A 24,743-nucleotide genomic window follows, 5' to 3' on the forward strand; every position below is an offset into this window, starting at 1 on the left:
TTAACACTTCTGTTACTCCTATTAAATTATACGCCTCTTGAGGCTTGGTCATATCCTATTCTGAGAATATCCAGAGGGCCCCTCAAAATGCACAGCAAATACTCACTGAGGAAGATGAGATTATTTAGGGCCAGATGGCAGAACCTTAAATGACAAGTTAGAAATTTACAGAAATCCTAGGGAGGGGAAAGAAATTTTGAAAAGAAATGATATGCTTCTCAGTGCTTTTTAGTTAGTTAACTAGAGTGATAGTGTGATGGTATAAGGGCTATAAGGGAGATGAGCTAGAAGTTGTTCCAAAGGCCAGCCTGTGGATGAACTAAGACAGTGTCAGCCAATGAGAACGAACAGGAGAAATATGCAGTGGACTTAAATGACTGGATTAAGGGTAAGCAGGACTCAAGAGTCACAAACAATATTAAGTACGAATATAAACTGTATTAATATATACTATCCCATAGTTAAAACTTTCCTTAAAATTTTTTAACCTTAATTTCGCAAATGAAGAAACTGAGGCTCAAAGAGGTTAAGAAACCTGCCCAATCATATCCATTAATTAAAAGGGGCAGAGTGTTCTGATGTCATGTCCAGTGGGCTGTTACATTAAGGATAACTTTCTGGCTTATAGTTTTACTGACAAGAGGGTGCTGATGTCATTAAGTGAAATGGAGAAAAGAAGGGAGAAAGCCTGACTGGGACAGGAGGGAGAGGTGCTAAGATAATGAGTTTGTTTCAGGATGTGTTGAGTTTGAGGTCCCAGTGGGCTACGGACGTCTAGGAACTAGGGATGGAGATAGAGATTTATGAAAAATCTGCTAATGGCATAGTTGGATGATAACATCGGATTAACTGTCAACAAAAAAATGCTGAAGTCCTAATGCCCAGTACCTCTACCATAAATGCCTGTTGTTTAAGCCACCCAGTTTATGGTCCTGTATAATGGTAGCCCCAGGAAATTAATACAGTATTTTATTAGTAACTTTGGAGGAAAGTTTAGAAGCCTGTGAACAAAAATGCAGATTAGGAATAAAGGAGTAAGGCCATACTTTTTATCTAGAGATCTAAAATCTAAGAAGTTTCCAAGAAGTCTACTCTAGCCAGAAGAGAAATTTATGAACTATTTAAAAATGTGTATTCTATTAGTGTGTGTGTGTATATATATATATATATATATATATATTTTTTTTTTTTTTGCCACACTGCATGACTTGCAGGATCTCAGTTCCCCAACCAGGGATTGAACCTGGGCCACAGCAGGGAAAGCCCTGAATCCTAACCATTAGGCCACCAGGGAACTCTCTCTATTAGTATTTCTTAATTCACTATACTCAAATGCAATAGGCTACTTTCTCCTTCAATATAAACACTCATGGATTTAATACTTAGCCATAGGAATTCCTTTGTATTCTGCCTGAATCAATGTTACTGCATAGACAGCAAGTTTGTAGAGTGCAGATTGCATATATTATTTTTACAGAGCCATTTATAGTCTACAGGCAGGTAAGTAACTAAAGAAAACTTTGATGAAGATAAAGATATTTAAAGAGTGACTCCAAATTCTTGGCTAGATCCAGAATAACTGTTTAAAATGGTATTTCCACTCCCTTCTGCACCCTACCCCACCCCCTATGTCTAAGCTGGTCAACATTCTTAAGGGTAGAAACTTTGGGGTGATATGTCAACAACAGTCCTCTTTCTAGAATCAATTGCATTCTGAGATCTTTTCTCTAAAATAGGACTTTTAACTACTAGGTACAGTGACTTGGTCAAAATTTGACTAGGTCAAAATTAAGACAGTTTTAAAAGACATGGAGGAAACTTAAACGTATATTACTAAGTGAAAGAAGCCAATCTGAAAAGGCCTCATACTATATGACTTCAACTATATGACATTCTGGATAAGGCAAGACTATGGAGACAGTTAAAAAGATCAGTGGTTGACAGGGGTTAGAGGAGAGGGAGGGATAAATAGGAGGAACACACCATTATTAGGACAGTGAAGGTACTCTATATGATACCACAATGGTAGGTCCATGTCATTAACATGTATTTGTCTAAACCCACAGTCTGCACAACACACCAAGAGTGAATCCTAATGTAAATAAACTATGGGCTTAGGGTGACTACATGTCAATGTATGTTCATCAGCTGTAAGCAACGTACTAGTCTGGTGGAGGATGATGATAATGAGGGAGGCTATGCATGTGTAGGGGCAGAGGCTACAGGGGAAATCTCTGAACCATCTCTTGAATATTGCCATGAATCTAAAACTGCTATAAAAATAAAATCTATTAAAAAAATTTCAAGACAGTCTACCCTGCTATGGTCCTCTTACCAAGACAGATCTTTTCCATTCTTCTGCAACCCTTAAAATGTCTGATTCCTGTTTAGTGCTGCTTCTGAAAGAATAGTAATGATCTATCACCTAATCTCATCCTGGCTCGATGCTAATAAGAGCTGTCTTCAAACCCACTGTGAATCTCTAAGGACTTGGAGGATCTTTCCTTAATATGAAGATGCAGACTGTTTACTGCCATTAATTAGGAAGCTAAGTAGTTGGCAAACAAAAAGTATTTTTGGGGGAAAAAACCAAATACCCAGATTTAAAATCATTAAAGTCAGTAACTGCTAATTTCTAAATAATTAGAACACACTGTTTCTCAACAATGAATGATTTTTCTTTTAAACTGACTTTTTCAAATACATTTCACACTGTCATCTTTTTAAGTCCTAACTTTGTGAGCTGAATTATCAGAAGTGTTAGAGCAATATTTATCAAACCCACCCCTTCAAACAGACAATAAATTTGATTTCAAAAGCTACACAGCTTACATTAATCCTACTTAGGATCAGTACAATATTTAGCTTATGTTCGTTCTTAGATCTCCAGCCCTTCATTGACACCTGGCAGTGCAGCACAGGGACTGCATGAGGCTTTGACACATTCCATATTTCTGAGCCTTGACTTCAGAGTTTTACTGGTGCCATTACTGACTGACTGAAAGGCCCTGCAAACAGCTGAGTCTCTGGTCTCTAGCTCAACCACCCACAATTTGACCATTCAAAGCCATGAACTTGCTGGTGTTGCCTGGTAGCTGCTCACTTTAACAGCTGGACATTCTCACATGCTTGTTCAGCACAAGAGTCAAATGCTTCCATCTCCCTGCTTAACTGAGCTTGGCTTTGCAACATTTCATCCTACAAATGGTTATTTCTTCCTAGGAATTTATTTATTCTAATTAGGGTAAACTACCTTGGTTATGGCCTTACATCTGAACAGCTAAATCTTCTATGAACGTGGGTAAACATCAGAGATCGTTTCAGGGAATATGCCAATGCACTTTTACTTTGTCAATAGAAAAATGGACAACGGAGATAGATGGACACTAAAGAACGCTTTTAAACTCAATCTAAATCTTTATAACTACAGTTACATCCCGGGACATCAGAACCTTGACATTCTGTTTAGAGGGGCTCCAGGGCAATGTAGTATCAAAGTCATATTCCTAGCTGTTTTATTGGATACATTGAAAAACTAGGTTTCCAACAATAAACACCACATTTAGGTAGTATTGCCCTCTAGGGGCAGTGAGGGGAATGGAAATAGGGTGGTTCAATCATATTTGCAATGCTTTATTTCTTACGCTGGTGGTTGGCTTATGAGTTTTTAAAAAAATAAAACTTTTTTTTTCACATTTTTCTATGTCTAAAGTAATCAATAATTTTAGAAAATGTTCCCAAATAGCTGACTCAGTATAAAACATTTTACTTCTACTGGCTTTCCACTGTTACTTCTACTTTTTGTGAAATAGATGGTTATTTTACCATTATTAGCTAATGACTCATGATACTGTAACATGAGATGTCTTGTTAAAAACTGAAGAAGAAATCTGATTTCTGAATAGTTTTGAAACATATATACATGTTTTCTCCTCTGAAAGATTATTAACGATGTGAATAAACTTTTATTTAAGGAAAAAACCAGTACACACCGCACCCTAATACTGCTGAGAGTAAGGTATACTACTTGTATGATCTATGATTACAACTCATTAGACGTTTTCAAATGTTTCCTGATTGGATCAACACTACAGCCTTGGCATGGCTAATATTATTTTCCCTATCTTGTGGATGAGGAAGCTGAAGATCAGAAAGGTCAAGGGACTTTTCCCAGGTCTCATAGCTAGTACGTAATATTGCTCCTTCTACTTTACCCCAAGATGGGATGAGCGTCAGCTTGAGAGAGGTGGAGACAAAGCCATAGGTGCTGATTTTTCACATGGTTCACTGCTGCCAGTGCTGTAGAAACAATCAAGCCAATGAATTCTCACCTGGTGATTCTGCAAGGTGCTCTTGTTTCTCTTCTCTGTCCTGAAACTGAATTAAATGTGACCACAAAGCTGACTTCCCCTGAAAGTACAAGGCATATAAAGTTTTTCATTTTATAAGAAACGATTCATCAAAAAATAACTTATCAAAACTATTCACACTGAAATGCCTATTTTTTGAAGCTGGGAGGCCCAAGCTCATCCATTCCTAGCTGTGTGACATTCTGAGCACCCCACTCTATGTGTAGTGAGGGTCGTCCTTTGCCTCACTGACAAGACTGGCAACAGCCTGGGGAAGGGCAGCTAAGCAAAGGGCAGAAGTGCAAGCAAGGAAATTCCCAACTTCAGCTCAGTTGTTACTTAGTTGTATGTAACTAGGGCTGTCTACACTGGCCACACAAGCAAGCACAGAATTAAAGGCTCCAGCAGCACAGAATGTACTTCTGTATGCAAAATATGTTTGGATGTATGCAGTAGCAATGAGGGAAGAAAACTGGGGCAAGGAGAGAAAGAGAAGAGGGGACAAAGAGAGGAAGATGAACAGAAAAAAAAAAAAAACAGAAAGGGAAATGAGGGACAAAAGCAAAGAAATCATCTATGTTTCTGCCTTGAATAACCAGATAACTTAAAATGGCAAAGAACTGTTAATTCTGGTGAATAGATTTTTTTCTTGGACAGCGATGAAAGCAGATACTTAATGGAATCTACAGGGGATACAGCCTCCACAGTGAATGTGTTGTTTTATCTTTTCCTGTTTACCAGAAAAGAGCCCCAAACTGCCTGCTAATCATGGGTTATATTTTCTTTTTCTGGAATTAAAATGCCTGTGGCGTATTTCTAGTCATCCTGTGACAAAGGGACATAACCTTGAATTTTTATAATATCTTTTTCTTTTTGTTACTTTTCTTAACAGAGCTCCTAACTCGCCCTGTCACCAGGGCCTCCTGAGACTGTTACCTGCTTGACCTGCAAGCCATGGCTCCATATCCTTTCCAGCAGGTCACAGAGGCTGGCGATCAGGGTGTTCTCCTCCAAGCCGGTTATGTTTGCTTCCCCATGGCCCAGTTCCACTGCTTCGTGTCCCATCTTTTCCACCAACATGCGTTTTGTCTGAAAACATCAAATGTGGTCACAAGTGTTAACCCCAGCAGTGAGCCCAAAAGCCATCAAGTCAATTCCTGGATCAGGAGATCTGGGTTCCCCTTCATTATACTTCTAACTGCAGATTTTGAATCACCTTGGGAAAAGTGTCTTAATCTCTGTGGTCAACTAACAAGTAATATTATGTATACTTTTACTATTTTGTCAGAGAAATAGTCACTAAAGAGAGACTCTGATGCTATTTTAAAGTATCCTCACGTAAATGCTTATGTACAACAATTTTCAGATTACTTACTTGAATAACATTGGGGGATTACACCAGGCCTAGAAAATATACTATAGAATCTGAAACCCCAACCTGCCACAACTCACACTTCATCTTAGCATACTAAAGATATTCACACTTAGTTTTGATTGCATTTAGGCGAAAACCACAATACAAACAGGCAGCTCTAAATTTTTTCAGAGCTGTCTAATTTGTGAGTGAAGCAGACCTCTTTTTTTCCTTCCTCTTTTTCTCTTTCATCTCTTCTCTGCTATGAGTATGTACCAGAAAATGGAAAGGAAATGGAAGTCAGTTTCAAGTAAGTTAAGTTACAGCAGACTTAGCTGCCCTCATAAAATGTAAAGTGAGAGAGAATCTAGTTCCTCTAGGCAAGGACCTTGTCTGTGTGATTCAGCATTGTAAGCTGATGCTAAAATACTGCATTTACTGAATACAGAGAAGGTACTCAAGAAATGACTGTCAAATAAATGAATGAAGTTATTGGCTAAAATGATGTTCTGAGTTTTGTCAATTTGTATTGCTACCTCTGATAAACACAGATGTCTGAGAGGAGACTCATGTGTAATATACACAAACCTACAACACAGCTAAGGTCTTCTTCTTTGTGGATATACGCACACACATATGAGCACAGATAAGGTTCTACACAGGTGCACACAGAGACACGTATAAACACATACAAAAAAATGTGTTGCCTTTCACATAAGATGACGACATCCCTGACACAACTTCTGACTGGCTTAATGTCTGTCATGTTGGAGAGGAAGACAGCAATGGCTGAAAGGTGAGAAAAACCATGCAGGGCTCCCATGTCACTGATTCTGTGGGTAACAGAACCCATGGAGGTTCATGCCCTCAGTAAAGAGCACATGAGGTTTATGCCCCAGTAAAAGTGTCCTTCTAGGGAAGCTACAGGCTCAAGTGGGGGTTGGCTCAGCTCATCTTAGCTTCATACATGGATTGAACATGAATGTACACTGTCCTGCACAGTGAGTAATACATACCTTCATTCTACATTCTTTTAATAAGCCTTCTACAAATTTCCAGTTGGTTTGTGCAATCACTGCAGGAGAGAGGTCTGACAATTTGGGTTGCCTCAGGTTTTTTCCTAAACTTCGTGCCTCTTGCATGTATTTCTAAAAATTAAAGAGTATTTTTAATGCATAAACATCAGATATTCTTCTGACCTACTTAACCTTACAAACAAGTGCGGGAACAACAAGATGCAAAAAAAGGCCATAAGTGTATACGTGCAACAGCAGTTCAAGGTATAGCACACTGAAAGGCAGAAGGTATTCCTACCCCCTCTACTGTTAGTCCCGTGAAAAGGAGAGTGACAGAAGCCACACCAAGTAAAAACTCATTCAAAATGAGATGGAGTTTCACCTAGTTCAGTCTTTTTATTGGGAATACCCAGGGGTGTGATTAGTCAGGATCATGGCTGGGATGGAAAAATTTGCATGTCTGAATAACAAATCCAAGGCTCTCCAGGAACCCAGTGATTCTCAGATCACTGGTTTCCTCCACCCATCTCCCCACAAAACAAGCCTTGACATGCTTCTAACCTCTTGGGCAGTGCTGTCCAACCCAACCCTTTGCTCTAATCAAGTCACAACAGTAAAATCAGGAGCTCTGGAAAATGGTTGCAACCAATTTTATGACCTCAGGCATATCTGCTTATTCATAAAATGGGCATAAAACAAGCCCACCTGCCTCACAGAAAGCTATGAGATCACTCTGAAAAGTATGTGCTCCAAATGCAGGAGGAGGCCTCTTGTTTCCAAGACATTTTGCTACATCCCTCCTTTGCCTTGTTCCACAGTCAAAAGAAAGCAGAAATATCATTTTAGGAGACATCGATGGCTCAGAGAGGACCACAGAAACTCAGACCACTGCTCTTGAGCTTTGATTAGTGAACTTCCAGGAAAAAAAAAAAAAAAATCACTACACGTAATTAGCGCAGGACAGCTGTTGTCTCTCTTCTTTCTGTGGTACCTGCAAAAGCTCATCAGATACCTTATGTTTGTCAGGACCACAGGGCAGAATCTCCAAAAAGTCTAAGTGTCTTCTTAGGTCCATATTTAGAGAATAATTGCTCTAAATTATACAGTAAAACCAGCAGTTTATTGGAGAGAGATTGCAAGCCAGCACATCCTCCCACAGATACATATGTGAAGTCTATCTTTTCTATCTTAAGGGGAAATTTGATATTATAAGAAAAAGATGTGTAAAATCCTTTGCATTCTTTAAATAAAAGAGAGTTTGCACATTTAATACATTCCCCCTTGGAAGAAAAATAACCTGCTAAATCTAGTACAATTCGTTAAAAATCTCATCAACTAGGGATTCAACGAATCCATTTACCTTCTACTTCTACCAGCCCTCCTGAAGAAAGGCAGCATTAACAAAATAATCTCTTTTCCAGTGTAATTATTTTAAGAACAGATTAAAAACTGAAATGAACTCTGCAAGAATTTAGTTTCTATAGCAGCTGTGTATACTTCTTTCCACTTCAAATCTTTTTTAGAGGGTCAAAGAAAGAGGAAAAATTGACAATGAGAGTCAATTATCACCACTAGGGAAATCAACTGTAACAAGGTCTAGCAAAACATCCTGAAGGTTAATGTTCACATAAATAAAATCAGGAAATGAAAAGTTTCAGAAAAACAAACCTGAGATATAAGACAGGGATCATATATGAGATTATAATACCTGCATTTCCTATTATTTCAGGTTGTACTAATGTTAACTGGAATATTACAAATTAGAGATAAATAGTTGGTAAAAACAAATGTTAACTGTTAAATGTTAAAAGAGTTCTGTTTTTCCCCCAGCCTCAATTCCTCCGTCTTTAGGACTTGTGCAAATGCAGAGAGACCCACTACAACACTCAATTCTCAAGAAGGGTTAAGTATTAAACTTGGCTTAGGAAGAAATACACTGGCTACAAGGAAAGAAGTGAGGTACATGGTCGGGCAAGAGGCTAGGAAGAAGCCACAGGCATTTTTCTTTTCTCTGAAAAATATGCATAATTAGATTTTTTAAAGTCAGTAATTGGATTAAAAATTAAGCACTGTTTAAAGTTTATGTTCTATTTTATAAATGACAGCAAGCTAGAATGGGGCTGTCCTTTAGTGGCCATATTCACCAATCACCCTGCACATACAGGGCAGATGTAGTATTAGCCAACAGTGAATTCCACAGGGCCACGTGCAAACTCTCCTTCTGAGCACCTTTGCTGAAGCCACAAAATAAGCAACATTCCACAGACATGCACAGAATGGATACAGGGGTGGCTCAAGGCCCTTCCTCACAGCAAGCAGTGAGGTTGCCCCTGTATACTACAAAAATAGAGCAGTGCCTTTACAGTAAACAAGTGATGATAAGAATGTAATTTTCTTTGGGGTCGCTGGAAGAAAAGGTGTATTTTAAGATAAAAAACTGAGAAGAAAGAAATCTTTCACAAGGACTGGTTTTATAATAAAGTCGATTTCCCTACAGAGGGAAGTCACCCCAGGTTTCTTCTGAGATTTTTACTATGCTCTTCGTCGTTTTTGCCTAAGCCAAAAGCAAATCAGTAGGAGCTACCTATGAAAATATATCCTATTATTCAGTAAACACTGAAATAACTGCTCTTTAGTACAGGCTTTCCCTGAATTTTCTAATAAACACACTGTGCCTCTAACCAGCATGGAGCTTGTGAAGAGCAGACCACTGTAAAGTTAAGTAAATTTATATTAATATGTCGTTACGGGAAAAAATACAACCAGGAGTCCTAAGTAACTCTGGCCCTCAGGTGAGTAGCTGTTCAGTGCAACTCAGTGTGCAGGGTTACTGGGAAGAGCACTGGCTTGGAGTAAGGAGGCCTGGCCTGTGGGCCTAGGCCTGACTTTGTGTGTCCATTTGACTTTAGGCAAGCCTCTCAGGCTTCAGTTAAATCATGTCAAGTTGGACAAAGTTACCTCAAATGTTCCTCTTAGCACTAAGATTCTATATTGATGATCTGATTTTCTGACCATATAAAATACAGACGAGGAATAAGGAAGGTAAATTAAAACACTGTGGAGGGGCTTCCCTGGTGGCTCAGTGGTTCAGAGTCCACCTGCCGATGCAGGGGACATGGGTTTGAGCCCCGGTCCGGGAAGATTCCACATGCCGCGGAGCGGCTGGGCCCGTGAGCCATGGCCGCTGAACCTGTGCTCCGCAATGGGAGAGGCCACAACAGTGAGAGGCCCGTGTACCGCAAAAAAAAAAAAAAAAAAAAAACGCTGTGGAGATAAAACTCGGCAAAAGAAAAGCTGTTTGAAAATGAATCACTTCTGCACTTTTGCAAAATGCTTAAATAAAATTTGAATATTTAATGTACTTCCCCTTTGGAAGAAAAACAATTGTGTTAAATCTAGTCCCCCCTTTCCCCCTCAAAAACACCACTGACAGGGAATTCAAATATCAGTTTTATCTGCCAATGGTATAGAATTACTCTTGTTAGCGCACACCACCATGAAAAGGTACCAATCACAAAAGGAAGTGGAGAGCTAACAGTTCACGTCACAAGGTGATGTGAGGCATTCTAGAGCTATGTGCACTCATACACGTGGATGATTCGAGGAACACCAAAGACAAGGTTCAGGAACATCTGCAAAGCACTTTCAGGCATAGAACATACCAGGCAGCACTCAGAGAAGGATTTTTTAGGAAGCCGTGCAGGAGGAGGTGGACCCTGATCCCACTCCCAGAATGCCATGGAGTTCTGACAGACCACAAGTTCCCCGGAAGGCTAAGAGGATGGAGAAGTGCCAATGACAGAAAAGCAAAAAAAGAAAAGGACAGGGAGAAAGAGACAGCAAAACAAGCATGCATATGATAAAGTCACAGCAGAAGGGAAGGGAGAGAAGAAATACAGCAGCACAAAAGAAAAGCAGTAGACAGGCTATGCGTCAGTTCTTAAGAAAATGTTTAAAATCATATATATATACATGAACACATACTTGGAATGCTGTTTTCTGCTTTATTTCTACCCATCTGAGTTTAGAAAATAGTTAACGGATCTTCTGACTGCATTTTCTTTTGATCACAAGAAAAAATAAAAACTTACTTATCATTATTCAAATGTGTAATTACCGTTTTGTTTTCAAGTAGTACAAATAAAGCATAAGGATCTCAATTTAAAATAATTTTAAAACACTCCTAAAAATGGTGTCAGCAAGCCAAGGACAAAGCACAGGCAAATGTATCTTTACTTACTAAGTTTAAATTATGCTTGAAACTTAGAAAGTCTATGCTTCTTATAGCTTTTTTTTCCTGTGGGAGACACACTGACCAAAAATGTATCCTAAGCTTAGCCTTTACTTGATGTGGTACACAGGGCGACTTGTTTTACAGTCTTATTTTAGATGTATTAAAATTACAAAAAATGGAAAAAAAGGTGCTTTCAGCTATGTCAGTATAAAAGGATTACTATTTTAAAACATAATTGAACCGATTCTTTTAGAAGAACACAAAAGAACCTACACAATGACACCTGCTGGGCTAAGTAAGCCTAGTTCACAGCTCTTGCATCAAGGCATCCCGGGAGGGCAGCCCACATACCTCCCTCAAGTCGTTGTCCAGCCCAACGTGCTCGGAATGTTGGCGAAGGCGGTCTTTCCGGCGCTGTGCAGTGGCACTCCGACTTACCCAGCGACTGAAAGAACAGAAGGGGTAGGTTAAAAGAAACAACCCAACAAAAAAAAATGTGATCACTTGTCTTTAAAATAGAAAGAATGTACTGTTCAAAACCAAAGACCAACAATACTTATTTTTCAATCAATTCTTTTTAAAAATATATAGCAGCTTTATTGAGATGTAATTTAGATACATACAATTCACCCATTTAAAGTATCCAATTCAATGGTTTTTAGTATATTCATAGAGATATGCAATCATCACCACAATCAATGCTTTGTTGAAACCAAGGTTAAAAAATGCACAGTAGCTGTAATGATCTTCTCTTTTCCACCTTATCTGCCCAACAGAACCCCAAACCTGGATAGGGACTACCCTCTCACTTCCTTTTAAAATATCCATGCAAATTAGCTATTGATCTCCCTCATGACTACCATGAATCGCTTTACCTGCCCTTTATCAACTTTCCCCCGCTCCCCATTCCCAAACCTCTTACTTTATCCTCAAGTGCCTCCACTCAACTGATGACCCAGCCTTGCCTCCCTCTTCCTACTCTCTACTTCAATGATGCACACACGCAAACCCCTCATCTTTCTTCTAATCCCAAAGTATAATGTATATTGGCCACAACTATTGCTTCCACCAGGATCCCTGACCAGTTCTCTCTTGCCTTCTCCACTCTGCTCCATTAGAAACCTCCTGTGCCATATCTCCAATTTTTCTCTCTCAACTGAGTATTGCCCTTCAGATTACAAGTATGCTGGTCTCTTTCGACATTCGATAGTTACATTTAAATCTGTTTCTTCACTCTTCTCATGTAAACATTCTTAAGAAAAGTTTAGATGTAAGGCCTCTACTTATTTATCTTTGGATATTTTGTTCATCTCAAATCAGCTTCTTCCCCTGAAAATGCTCTTGAAGCCATTTATAGCCCTCACTGCCAATCCAATGGCTATTCTTCAATTCTTAGCTTACTTAAACTCTCTGCTGATCACCCTTGCTACCTTAAAACTCCAGTTGTCTTCAACTACTTCAGTGCTTCCAATGGGATAAGCTCTCTCACCTTTGAGCCTTTGAAGATGAAGTTTTCTCCCAACTTCTATTCATCTCTCAGACAGCTTTAGATGCTACACAGGAAGTCTTCTATGGTTCTTCCAAATCTAAATTAGCTACCCCTCTTATACTCTCCAATTGTAGCATTTATCACAGTGTGTTATAATTACTTATCTCTATTTTCTATACAATCCTCTCTACTATAAACGCTTGAAGGGTTGGTATCATGTCTTTCAGCCATTTTATTTGCAGAGTCAACTACATCACCTGCCCCTTCTATAAATATACCCTAAATAAATGTAATCAGAGACACAGTCTAATATTTAGGTTTATAGACGTTCATCACAGCATATATGCAATAACCAATTCTGTGTTTCCATTATTCTAAGACTCACATTTTGGCTTTTAAATGTTCCTGAAACTAGGATGAATCTTCTATTTCATATACATGTTTAAAGTATAATTTTTCCAAAAAGCTTTTGAATTAATAGAAGATCTTACAACCAACAGTTACTTAGAATCAAGTAAATGTGCTCAAAGCAACCCAAATGTTCAACAGTAGGAGGTGCTATATAATGAAACATCATATAGTCATTTAAAAAAATTAAGTTACTAGGAATATCAATAATATGGGAGAGTACTCATGATACAATAATGAATGAAAAAGCAGGATACAACACTGTGTAAGCATTTTCTACTTTTGTAAAAAACAAAACAAAGTAAGTATGGACATGCACACATATCAGGATCCATGCAATGGAAGGGCATAAAACCAAATGTTAACATCTCATGGTGATGGCATTATAGGTGGTTTTATTTTTATTTACAATTAATTTTTTATTGAGGTATAGTTGATATACAATATTATACAAGTTTCAGGTATACAACAAAGTGATTCACAATTTTTATTTTTTTTTTAGTTAAAAAATTTTATTTAGTTTTATTTGCATCAGGTCTTAGTTGTGGCATGTGGTATCTTTCATTGTGGCATGTGTGCTTCTCTCTAGTTGTGGCGCACGGGCTTAGTTGCCCTGCGGCACATGGGATCTTAGTTCCCTGACCAGGGATCGAACCAGTGTCCCCTGAATTGGAAGGCAGATTCTTAGCCACTGGACCACCAGGGAAGTCCCAAAGTGAGTCACAATTTTTAAAGGTCATATTCCATTTACAGTTATTATAAAATATTGGTTACATTTCCTGTGTTGTACAGTATTATCCTTGTAGCACATTTATTTTGTGCATAGTAGTTTGTACTTCTTAATTCCCTCCTCCTATCTTGTCCCTCCCTGCTTTGCTCTCCCCACTGGTAACCACTAGTTTGTTCTCTGTATCTGTGAATCTGTTTTGTTATGTTCACTAATTTGTTTTATTTTTTAGATTCCACATATAAGTGATATCATTATTTGTCTTTCTCTGACTTATTTCACTTAGCATAATACCCTCCATGTCCATCCATGCTGTTGCAAATTGCAAATTTTCATTCTTTTTTTTTGCGGTATGCGGGCCTCTCACTGTTGTGGTATCTCCCGCCACGGAGCACAGGCTCCAGACGCGCAGGCTCAGCGGCCATGGCTCACGGGCCCAGCCGCTCTGCGGCATGTGGGATCTTCCCAGACCGGGGCACGACCCCGTGTCCCCTGCATCGGCAGGCGGACTCTCAACCACTGCGCCACCAGGGAAGCCCTTTCATTCTTTTTTATGGCTGAGTAATATTCCATTGTGTGTATATGTGTGTGTGTGTACACACACACACACACACACACACATCACATCTTCTGTATCCATTCATCTGTTGATGGACACTTAGGTTGCTTTCATATCTTGGCAATTATAAATAATGCTGCTATGAACATTTATTTATTTTTATAGTTGCGTGCCACAACTAGAGAGAAGCATGCACGCCACAACAAAAGATTCCGCGTGCCACAACTAAGACCCGATGCAAACAAAAATAAATAAATTGGGGTGCATGTATCTTTTCGAATTAGTGTTTTGTTTTTTCAGGTAAATACCCAGAAGTGGAAATGCTATAAAATATAGCAATAGAACTATAAAATAGTTCTATTTTTAGTTTTTTAAGAAACCTCCATACTGTTTTCCTTAGTGACCTCACTGATTACGTTCCCACCAATAGTGCACGAGGGTTCCATTTTCTCCACATCCTCACCAACATTTGTTATTTGTGGTCCTCTTGATAACAGCCATTTTGACAGGTGTGAACTGATACCTCTCTGGTTTTAATTTGCACTTCTTTGATGATTAATGATGTTGAGCATCTTTCCTGTGCCTGTTGGCCATCTGTGTATGTCTTCTTTGGAAAAATGTCTATTGAGGTCTTCTGCCCATTTTTTAATTGGGTTGTTTGTTTTTTTGATGTTGAGTTGCATGAGCTGTTTATTTATGTTGGATATTCATTCCTTATTGGTCATATCATTTGCAAATATTTTCTCCCATTCAGTAGGTTGTATTTTGGTTTTGTTGATGGTTTCCTTTGCTATGCAAAAGTTTTTAAGTTTAATTAGGTCTTATTTATTTTTGCTTTTATTTCCTTTGCTTTAGGAGACAGATCTAAAAAATATTGCTACTATTTATGTCAAAGAGTGCTCTGCCTATGTTTTCTTCATATATCAAACTATTTAAAAAGATTTCTCAGGTCTTGACTTATCATCCCCATGACTGTATTCATTGTACTGCTCTAGAAATATTTACTCTTGAGTATATCCCTGACAGCACAGAGCTATACATGAGTTAAGAAATGAATTTATACTTTCGCCATTCAGCGAAAGTCATATTGCATTACTGACAATTCACAATTTAAAATTTTCTTATTAATGAAGTATCCAATTTACAAAAAGCTTAAAATGAGAATGCTGCTTCTTTTGTTGCTTTTTAAATAATTTATGCATGGCTTTGGTTTCAAACTGACGAATCATCTCGTTTCAGTCTGCTATTTAGAGGAACACTGAATAATTATTATAAAAATGGTAGCAAAGGAAGGTAACCCCTCTTAAAATAGTGTTTGTTTGTTTTTAAAGAATAGGTTTATAGCAGGAAAAAAAAGGTACAAATATCTAGTGACAGATCTTTGAAGTAGAATCCTTGGAAATGTCCCTAAAGCAAAAGATCAATAAAAGATTGTAAACAGGATACAAAGAGAATTGGGTGACTGAAAAGGAAGATCCAGAAAAAAAGCATATCAAGACACTGACAAAGATTCTCTGCTTGACCAAACTTTAGTCAGACTCCTAACCTTTCCTAAGCCCATCTGTGCACTTCTTTGTAAAATTCAGTTTTAGCAAGAACCTAGCTAAGTCAGTTTAGCAGAAACCATCACCCCTCTCATTATATGATCATTCTGGATATCTGATCAGGTTCTGAATTCTCCACCATCCCCCAGGTGATGTTTAGTCACCTAGGCCTGCCTTCCACAAGAATCCTGTTAGGTCAGTTTAGTCAGAATCCCCCATACCCATGATGTTTCCTCTTAGTAATTTTCTATCCGCTGACCTCCACTCTGCTCCTTGGTGATAAATTCCCACTTGTCCATGCAGTATTCAGAGAAGCCTCTAATCTCCCTCTCCACTGCAAGACCCCATCGCGGTGGTCCCTACACCTTGAATAAAGGTGCCCCTCCGCCTTGAATAAAGTCTGTCTTACCATCTTCAACAAGTGTCATGAATATTTTTTTAACAGCTCTGAAGCAAAATATAAATACCAGCAGATGAACTTATATAATAAATAAAGAGGAAGAGTAAAATATAAGTAATACAATGTACAAAGACCTGGAGGCCTTGGAAACAGCCTTGTAGCAAAAAACAGTCCATGTAAGATAGTAAAATTTGTTCAGGGATTTAAAAAATTAGGGTTACTGGGCAAGGTGGTTCAAATAAATAGTAAAAATATGAAATAGATTATAAACACCAGCTAATAAACTTATATAATGAATAAAGGAAGGAGCAGAATACACATGGATGAACATTTCTCCTGGCAGGCAAAGTGGAAAAGCACAGAAGATAAGGATAAATATTAATTTACAGGATATATCTAGCATCTCACTCTGTGAGACAAAACGCCCAGTTTAATTTTATTTTCAAAACAGGGAAATGAGCATCTACTTAAGAAAATTACTATGAAGTCCACATATTCCTGGTCTTGTTAAGTAATTAATTTATTCTTTGCATTATTAAACCTCATTTCTAAGCATAATTTTACCAAAGATGACCACATTTGCTGAAATGCTAAAGACTGCTCATTTGCTTTTGCTTTGTAAGTAGTGTATGAAATTCTTACAGTTGATCAACCATTTGTACAGGCACGGTTATAAATCCCTTTACCCTGTAATTAGTTCTGACATGTATTCTCTTTCAGACTACAATCTAGCTGAAAATGTAATGCTTGGGGCTCTGTGTGGAAATAGGGAGATTATATATAAGATTAAAAGCAATAAAATATGGCATTTGAAAATTGAAATCTTCCCTTCTAAGCACTCCTTACTTCCTTTCCCTTCCTTTATTTTTCGTCACAAACCTTATCGCTTTCTGACAGGTTACTTATTTTACATATTAAGTTTTTTTGTTTGCGTCCTCATGTTGAAAGCAGGGATTTTTGTTATTTTGTTCACTGCTAAACTCCCAATGAACAGGACAGTGTCTCACATATAGTAGGGGATCCCATAAATATTTGCCAAATGAATGAATGAGCACTCTAATGCTATCAAAAGGAAATAAAAACCATTTAAATTAATAGTCTACTCATATCAAATTGATTCAAAAAATTAGGATAATTTATAAACATTAAGAAAAAAATGAATAAACTGATGACTAGTCATTCACTTCTGAAAAATAGAACACTGTATCCAGTACAATCATCTGTAAAGTCTGAATCCCCATAATGGTCAACATCTCTTAGCACATTTTAAGTTCAGTGTTTATAAAAGCAGGGATAGCTCTTCAGAAGGTGAAACCCTGTAAATTAACTAAGGTAAGTAAGGTAAAATTTTCAGTCATTAGCTATTTATTTCCATCTTGTAAGCAGCATATTAAATTCTCTCTACAGCCTTCCTACCCAAGACTTTAGCATAAACGCTTGCGTTTCTACAGGAGGGGCCACCTTTCTAGTGAATCATCCTCCTTTACTGTCTTCATTAAAGTTCAAACAACCTATTTAAATAAGAGTTCAATCAAATAAAGCTTTTTAAAAATCCATAATTCTTTCACTTTACTGCATAGTGATCCTTTTCCAAATATGTAAAAGAATGCTGGTTGTGAAGATTTTCCAGATCTTTCCACAGTTTTTATGAATGAGACACCATAAACATGGTGCCAGGAATAAGGAGACCTGGGTTCTAATCCTAACCCTGCCATTAACCCAAAAGTGTGCTCTTACCAACATATAACGATGACACTACTTCGGGGTTAGGCTATTTGATCTCAATCTTTTCTTCATGAAGCAAGATGGCGCCTGAGAATGTATCTTGCTTCCCAAATTATTACCCTATCTTCTTTTGGGTTCACCCCTTTTTCTTTTTCTTTTTTTTTTTTTTTCCGGTATGCGGGCCTCTCACTGTTGTGGCCTCTCCCGTTGCGGAGCACAGGCTCCGGACGCGCAGGCTCAGCGGCCGTGGCTCACGGGCCTTGCTGCTCCGCGGAATGTGGGATCCTGCCGGACCGGGGCACAAACCCGTGTCCCCTGCATCGGCAGGCGGACTCTCAACCACTGAGCCACCAGGGAAGCCCCGGGTCCACCCCTCTTAACAGAGCCCAGTGTGAGGTAGAAGTGAGGCATCTGAGGGCTCTTTCATTCTGAAAGACCATTAGGCTGGTATGACAGGCTGTTGCTAAACTCCCTTATGTTCAATATTTTAGGCTATTCAAAATTTCTTGGGGGCTACCAAAGCAAAAAATCCAACTCCAGAAGTAACAAAAGGCACACGTCACCTTTATATTAGAGTAACAGAGCCAGGCAGTATACGTAGTACAATGGTTAAGTGCTTGGGCCCCCGAATCAGCAGACCTAGGTTTGAATCCTAGTTTCACCACTTCCTACTATGTGATCTTGAAGCAAGTTGTTGACTGTCTCTGAGCCTCAATCATAAAATGGGTAAAGCAATATAGGCTTTATATGTAGGGATATGCTTATAATAAGGATCAATGAGCTAATGTACTTAATGCAGTCAGAAGAGACGCTAGTGCAGACTGGCTTAATAATATTAGCTATTATCAGCAGCATCTCCACAACCAACACTCTCTTGGAATAGAGAAGGCTCCACTGGCAGGGAAGATAATGCTTTCTGAAAGCAGAAAAAATGGGTTACAAGGAAGGATAATTACTTTAAGTGAAGCAGTGATGAAAATTTCCAAATTTTTTGACTGAGATCTCAAAAGGGGCGGATACTTATAATGACACATACAAGCATACCTCATTTTATTGCACTTCAAAGATACTGCATTTTTTACAGATTGAAAGTTTGTGGCAACCCTGTGTTGTCAGATGATGGCTAGCGTTTTTTAGCAATAAAGTATTTTAAGATATGTATATGTAAAAAAAATAGACATAATGTTATTCTGCACTTAATAGACAACAGCATAGCGTAAACATAACTTTTATATGCACCGGGAAACCAAAAACTTCCTGCTTGATTGCGATATTCACTTTACTGTGGTGGTCTGGAATCAAAACCATAATATCTCTGAGGTATGCCAGTACTACACTCTGAAAGCAAAGGAAACAGCAATGTATATAGTACTGTAACTGTTTTCCTTAATTCATACATACACACCATCTTTTTTCCTTTGATGTGTTTGCTATCACTGTAGTTTTCTCACATGTAGACCTAAATGAATCAGTAATTTTGACACATTTCAGAAACACATTTAAAGGAACACCTTTAGCTGGGAAAATGGTAAGGGTTTCATTCCTTCAGGTTATTAAAAATAGAACAGTAACTATACAAACACAAGATATACAAATATTACCACATATATATGCAGCCCAAGAAACTCCAAGTAGCACAATACTTAGTATAGTGTTTAATAAATTAAACCAAGCATTACCATCACATATGATAAAGATAATTTACTAAGTTTTCTTTTTTCCTGACAAATAAAATCATGACAATCATCACGGGAAATAAAGAGGTTAAGTACCAAAACTTCTCCAACATGTAGCTCAGCAGATCATATGTTAGACAGAAACATCATACTTTAAAGCCATCTTTCAAGAACTTGCATATTATTATTTAGATTGGGCCATTTAGGTTAAAAGGCATAATTCCACCTGTCTTATTCCCCTCACTGATTCTCTACTTGCTTTCTGACAATTCTGGTGGCTCAACGCCACTTCCATTTTATACACCCAATCTCTACCATAGTCTTCTATCTCATTTGTTGGCCACTGCCTGGCTCCTCCCTTTCCTTCTCTAAGCCTCTTTAATAAAATCACAGATGTTATAGAATGCTATTAAATGAGAAAAGGGGCAAGTGATTCCAAGTTGTCCAAGGATCCTAAGCTGGTTAGTGGTCAGGAATGAACTAAATTCCAGAACTGCTGATTTCCAATTCAAACACTTCTTTCCAACTTACCATATTCCCCATTAATACTCTCCTTTGAGTTCTTTTCTTGTAAAATCCTTCTTTATTACATTCTTGTGTTCAGCTAAAATCAAGAATTCCCCTAAATCCAAATAACTTCTCAATTCTAACCATATTCAGATATTTTCTGAGTGGAATCATCTACCATAAAAAATGATATGGCTTACCTTTATTTTTGGTTGTTTTGTAATTTCTGCACTTGATACTTAAAAGTACAAAATGGTGTCATGGGTTGAATTGTGTCTCCCTAAAAGATAAGCTGAAGTCTTTTTTTAAGAATTAATTAATTTATTTATTTATTTATTTTGGCTGCGTTGGGTCTTCATTCCTGCGCACGGGCTTTCTCTAGTTGCGGCGAGAGGGAGCTACTCTTCATTGCGGTGTGTGGGCTTCTCATTGTGGTGGTTTCTCTTGTTGCAGAGCACGGGCTCTAGGCACACGGGCTTCAGCAGCTGTGGCACGTGGGCTCAGTAGTTGTGGCTCATGAGCTCTAGAGCACAGGCTCCGTAGTTCTGGCGCATGGGCTTAGTTGCTCCGCGGCATGTGGGATCTTCCCGGACCAGGGCTTGAACCAGTGTCCACTGCATTGGCAGGCGGATTCTTAACCACTGAGCCACCAGGGAAGCCCCAAGATATGCTGAAGTCTTAATCCCAACACCTGTGGATATCACCTTATTTGGAAAGAGGATCTTTGCACATGTAATCAAGTTAAGATGAGGGCATTTAGGGTGGGCCCTAATCCAACATAACTGTTGTCCTTACAAGAGGAGAACAGACACAGAGGGATGGCAGCCTTGTGAAGAGGAGGCAGAGACTGAGTTATGCTCCTGTAAGCCAAACAATGCCTGGGACTACCAGAAGTGGGAAGGGGCAAGGAAGGGTCCTTTCCTACAGGCCTTGGAGGCAGCATGGCGCTGCCAATACCTTGATTTTGGACTTCTAGCTTCCAGAACTATGAAAGAATAAATTTCTCTCGTTTTAAGCAACCAAGTTTATAGTACTTTGTTACAGCAGTCCTAGGAAACTAATACAGACAGTGAAGGCATAACTTTTCTAATTCCATTAGACAGTATTAGCATTATATTTAAAACACAGTCATTTAAAATGAAACTATTCCTAAGTGCACATCACTTCAACAAGAGAAAAAGATCTAGTCTTTGGATTTTCTTACATGGTGGAATTAAAAGTCAAATACTCACTGAGTGTCAATTCATATTTCAAGCAGATTAATTTGGTCTTTGAAAAAGTAATGACTGATAAAATGTTTAACAGTTAAGCATTCCCCATTAGAGCACTGCGCCCTTCATTCACTCCTTCAACCAACTACTCAAGTGAAGAACATGCTTACTTGTTATTAGCTGGTCCTGTTGCCAAGACATCAGACTGTAACTTTGGAAAGAAGCCTTGCTCATATTTGCCTTGACCAATTTTCATATCAAGTAGATGTGGGTGGATTGCAGTGTGATCCATTTTCATCAGTCGCTGCTCAATTGACTGCGCTATAAATTAAATTCATAACATATTAGAGACATCTCATTGGCTAAACCTTAAAAATAATGCTTCCTCCATTCATGCAGTGACAAGAAACTCAACCTTTCTGATAGTCTGAAATAGATTTTTACAAAAGCTCTTCAGAAATCAGTATAATGTTAAGTATAAAAAGGTTAGTTTTAAGTAAATACTAGATAATTCATTTTCATACTATTTTCTGCATTTGTCAAAAGCAGGGCAGCGGGGTTAAAAAATAAAATCTATAATTTAGTATTGAAACAGTTTCCCTTAAGTGGGAAATTCAATATTCTTAATGAAAATATGGTTCTAAGTACAACATTAAAGAAAATGATGGCAAATAAAATATTTTCCTTGAGCTGAAAGACAAAGGGAAGAAAAAAGCAAGCACTGTAGCCTTATGTTACTTTATTTCTTTGTGCAAAGATCCATTAAATATTCATGCTTCTCCATTTGTAAAAACAAGAAACTGTGTAAAGTTTATCACCTCACTTTTAGCAACACATTCTCATTAGTAGGAGTCATTTAGGAGTGTTTATTAGATCAAAAGGCATAATGCAGAGAAAAATAAAATAAGCAGGCATTTAGAAAATGTCCAGGGATAAGAAGTGCCTTTTGAAGAATAAAATAGGCCAGAGTTAAAAAATAGGAATTACTCAACATTTCTATTTTAAAACCACATAAAGTTGAGAGATGTTTCAAAGGCCCAGGAAACAGTGAACTATTTCTCTGGTAAAAAATCTGATCTTAAATGCCTTTATCAACTGAATTTTCAAGAAAAAATATAATACTTGTGAAGCAAGATTAGGTCTCCCATCCCTTGACTAGAGATTACTGCAAGGAGAACAAGCAGTAAGTGTGGTTGTGTGATAAACAGAATACACCATGGGAACCGCCAATCTTGGGATTTGAGAGAAGTAAACAGGTATTTTTACAAATATTTCATAGAATCAGTTTATTTTGCCCCACTCAATACCAGCAGATTGAGTATTGCTGGTTCTTCCCCATATATATTCTAGAAAAATTTCTGTTTTGGATGGGGAGGGGTCTGTCCATGACACATTTCACTCTTGTCAAATGGAGCTGCTTAAGACCATCTTATGTGAGATCAATGCCTCCCAGCCAGCTGTTTGCATTTGCAACATCAAGGAATGTGTGCAGAAGGCATTATTACCCTAAACTTCAAAATGTTAGATATCTGTTTTAAGCTTCCCTAATTTTTCTTTATAACTCATATGAATTTATCCACAACTTTTTGAATTTCATTTTATTTTTAATGTGTAACTTGTAACTTCTTGTGAAACATAGTCCATATGTTCTAGGCTGGGCAAAAGGATGTCATGTTTTAATGTGAAATGATATTTAATTTTCAATGATGCCCCCTGACTCTCCACAACCGTATCTATACTCTTAATGCTTCCTAATATTTATAAAACACAATTAACAGATGGTTAGAGAAATAATGCTTAGATTCATGGCATGGAATTCTCTGAAGTCCCTGACAATTTTATGTTCCATGAAATACTACAGAATTCCATCTCTGCCAAAAAGTGCTTCTGTTCTCACAAAAGGAAAAAAGGAAAAGTAGCTTTAGTTTTTCCACTGGATTTAAAATGACAGAAAAAAATCCATCTGATATTGAGTTATTCTCCTTTAGTTCGGAAGCTCTGTAAAAACAAAAATCATGATTCACAATGAATTACTCTAGGGTTTATAAGATTGCCATAGGGAGCAAAACACAATGCTACTTTTCAGTGATTGTATCATCAGTGAATACTGAACATTCAGAAATTATTAAATGCCTGCTTTGAGAGATCATGGGGCTGTTGTTAGACTTTCAAGGGTTTGTGCCAAAACTCATTTTCTGTGATCAGTAAGGAATAAGAAAACTCTGCGTTACTAGCAACTTGGTGTCTTTCTGCACAGAAATCATGAGGTTCTGGTGCCACAATATCAGCAGCAGATAGCCTCTGCCTAAAGAGTTCACCTGCAAATGAAAATTCTTTTTAGTTAGAGGCAAAACAGAAACAAAAGCAACACAACAAAGGATAGAAAAAAAAACAAGATACACAATAAAATCCAATGTCAACCAAAAAATCCTAGTTTCTGTTGTGGGTGAGGGTGGGGAGGAGACAATTTTACCTGATAAAAGAAATAACTGCACCATCTGTGAGACATAGTTACAGCTGACTGCCTCCTTTTACTTTTTTAAAAAATAAATTTATTTATTCATTTTTATTTTTATCTTTGGCTGCGTTGGGTCTTCGTTGCTGCGCCCGGGCTTTCTCTAGTTGCAGCGAGTGGGGGCTACTCTTCATTATGGTGCACGGGCTTCTCATTGCAGTGGCTTCTCTTGTTGTGGAGCATGGGCTCTAGGCATGTGGGCTTCAGTAGTTGTGGCACGTGGGCTTCAGTAGTTGTGGCACACGGGCTCAGTAGTTGTGGCTCACGGCCTCTAGAGCGCAGGCTCAGTAGTTGTGGTGCACAGGCTTAGTTGCTCCGCGGCATGTGGGATCTTCCTGGACCAGGGTTCAAACCCGTGTCCCCTGCATTGGCAGGTGGATTCTTAACTACTGCGCCACAAGGGAAGCCATCCTTTTACTTTTTAAGAAAGTCTTTGATAAATTAAGTTCCTGGGAGACTATTCCTAATTTAGCCTAATCTCTTTTTCATATATATTAAACCTGTAATGGTACATTTTTGTTGTTGTTGTTCTTAAAGCTCTTTTAATATAAAAGCAGTAAAGAAGTATTTTGGGTACATATTGTCTGTTTGTCAATGCTTTTTTAATAGCATCATAAAATAAAAGGACTTCATATATAAGCTACAATGGTACATTTTCAACAGTTTATATAATTTCTGCAATGACAGTAGGAGTATAAAACTCTGAGAGGCTGATAGAAAATCTATTTTAATTGAAAAGATTTTCTAGAAGCACACAAATATAGCAATCAGCACTTAACTTCATTTAAAAAATTCTGTCAGGAAGGGAAGAATAAAATTTGCTCAACAAGGCATTACACTATTTACATGGCTATTAAAGCACTGAAAGTCATACTATTCTCTGAATAGGCATAGACAATTTCATTCACTCTACTCCCTCAACTTCTAGAAACACAGAAACAATTGTCACTTCCTAAAGGGGCTCCAAGGATCTATCCTCATAAGTGGGATACAACAGAATGATGTTTCAGCGAGTCATCAGAAACCTCT

The 24,743-nt window shown here is 38.0% G+C and overlaps 1 protein-coding gene across 1 annotated transcript in view; it reads right to left on the reverse strand.

The window, feature by feature from the left end:
* Positions 1-24,743, reverse strand: part of DENND5B (DENN domain containing 5B) — a 99,250-nt gene that overhangs the window by 36,465 nt on the left and 38,042 nt on the right. The window contains exons 5-9 of the mRNA XM_029206557.1: positions 21,370-21,520; positions 11,305-11,398; positions 6,720-6,851; positions 5,286-5,438; positions 4,332-4,410 (exon numbers count right to left, since the gene is read on the reverse strand). Coding sequence (XP_029062390.1) covers positions 4,332-4,410; positions 5,286-5,438; positions 6,720-6,851; positions 11,305-11,398; positions 21,370-21,520 — 609 coding nt within the window. The remainder of the gene's footprint in view (positions 1-4,331; positions 4,411-5,285; positions 5,439-6,719; positions 6,852-11,304; positions 11,399-21,369; positions 21,521-24,743) is intronic.

Source organism: Monodon monoceros, unplaced genomic scaffold, assembly GCF_005190385.1.
Source record: "Monodon monoceros isolate NGI ecotype Baffin Bay Population unplaced genomic scaffold, NGI_Narwhal_1 Super_Scaffold_6, whole genome shotgun sequence".
NCBI lineage: Eukaryota > Metazoa > Chordata > Mammalia > Artiodactyla > Monodontidae > Monodon > Monodon monoceros.